General features: G+C 26.5%; 1 protein-coding gene across 1 annotated transcript; it reads right to left on the bottom strand.

Annotated features, from left to right (window-relative positions):
* Positions 1–263: 263 nt before the first annotated feature.
* Positions 264–1,031, bottom strand: LOC127092317 (uncharacterized). The gene has a single exon (XM_051031159.1). It carries the CDS (start codon positions 826–828, stop codon positions 466–468), a length of 363 nt encoding a protein of 120 aa, XP_050887116.1. The 5' UTR covers positions 829–1,031; the 3' UTR covers positions 264–465.
* Between the last annotated feature and the right edge of the window lie 970 nt (positions 1,032–2,001).

Genomic DNA, 2,001 nt, shown 5'->3' with positions numbered 1-2,001 from the left:
TATTTTAAAAAATGTATCATGTCATATACAAATAACATAATAAATGCAATGCTATATATATATATATATATATATATATATATATATATATATATATATATCACCAACAAAAATTATTTATCAAAATCATTATGCGTATACAACCAATATTAATCTCCTGCTTTTATATTTCCATTACGATTCATAACAGCCGTGGTTTGATATTTCAATATCTAGTTATGGTTCATGTTGATTTAGTTGGGGAAAGTACACCCTAAAGAAAATTCTACCGACGATTGAAAGGGTATTTATTTATTTATTGAAATGAGAGAAACACAAACATTCCTTTAAATAACTTAAAGTTAATTATAGAGAATGCGTTACTAAAACAATTAGGTAAGCAAACATTACATATTACATGATTTACATCACACACACGAGCAGAATATCTAGCTACGGTCACTTGGTGCATATGCAGCACCATTATCAAAGTGAAAGCTTCAAGTCAATACCCTTTTCTGCATCATCTTCCTTATTATTATTGCTCTCAGTCGACACACCTTCTAATATCTCAACCCTAGGGTCTCGGTTTCGGCATCGATCACTCTGATCAGCAGCACCCTCTTCTGCAAAATCTTCAAGTTGAAACGTAGGTTTCCAAACAGCAACAACTCTATTTTTCTCCTTTCTATCTTCATTCATTTTGTTCTTCCAACGCTCTTGTGTCTCGCGCATGCTTCTCACCAGAGTAAAGAAAGTCTCCATTTTCGCTTCATCTTCTTTTTGTTTTTCTTCATCCTCTTCACAGCAAATTATCTTCCTCTTCTTGCTACTACCACTGATCTCCATGTTCACACGAAAGGTGTATTAATTAAGAATAAAAAATAACTGGTTGATGACCAGCGGAACTATGAAGGAAAGGAAGATTCCAAGAAAAAGAGTACAAGACTATAAGCACACAGTTTCTCGGTTACTTCTTCGCTGCTTCAAAGTTTGTGAACAATATAAGGACATGATTCATAGGACTTCATCATACCGAATTTTGGCTGATATAATTAATTATATCAAAGGAATCTTATTGAATGACCAATATGCCACACAAATATACTTGTCTATGTTGGAGAACAAGTCAATGTAAGTCTTTCTAAATTATTTGTTGGAAATATTTATAATATTTTTATGCTTTCTTTAAATAAATACAAAAATATGCACTATCAAGAGTGACATGTATTTTGTCAAAGCACTTTTTATTTTTAAAATATTAATATGATTTAATAAGCTTAAACTGATTAAATATCTCTGCAAAATTGATTTACACCTTAAAACACATTCTAAAAAAAAGTTAAGTAATATTAGTTTGATAGAATATCTTTTCTATTGAAAAGTCTAAAACACTAATTATTGCTGAGACTATTATATACGAAAAGAAATGTGATGATATGATTATAAGAGACAAAAATTAGATGAAACTGTTGTTGATGATAAATATAGTCTTAGCTTAAATCTGACATAAAGATATAGGACCAGTTTATTTTAGTTTTTTTTAAAATAATTTTTATAGTTGTAATATGTTTTTGTATAAAAAAAATTATAAGTAAATTTTTTATAAAAATTTCAAATACAAATTTTATTTGAATAGTTATTTTTAAAATATTATTTTAAATATTTTATCATTTTATTAAAAAAATATTGAATATTAAAATTTTAAAAATTCACTTAATTTTAAAACTATTTTAGATATAATTTTTTGAAAAAAATTACAATTTCAACTATGTTTAGATTTTCAATAATGTATGTTTATGTTATACAATATTAAAACTAGTCAACGAATATAAAAAGATTATAAAATTTGAAAAACTGTTTTATAAAATTCAATATTAAAAATACAAAGAAAAAAGCTGAAACAAATATGTCCATATACTCCTGCTAAACAATCTTTGTATTTGTATTGTTCGACAAGATTCACAACTTTTCTTTTAAAGTTCTGTGACAGAAATGCATTTTCAAAGATCAAAATCTTTT

The sequence above is a fragment of the Lathyrus oleraceus genome, chromosome 6 (genome assembly GCF_024323335.1).
Source record: "Lathyrus oleraceus cultivar Zhongwan6 chromosome 6, CAAS_Psat_ZW6_1.0, whole genome shotgun sequence".
In the NCBI taxonomy this organism is placed as follows: Eukaryota; Viridiplantae; Streptophyta; class Magnoliopsida; order Fabales; family Fabaceae; genus Lathyrus; species Lathyrus oleraceus.
This window is presented reverse-complemented; position numbering and strand designations above follow the sequence as displayed.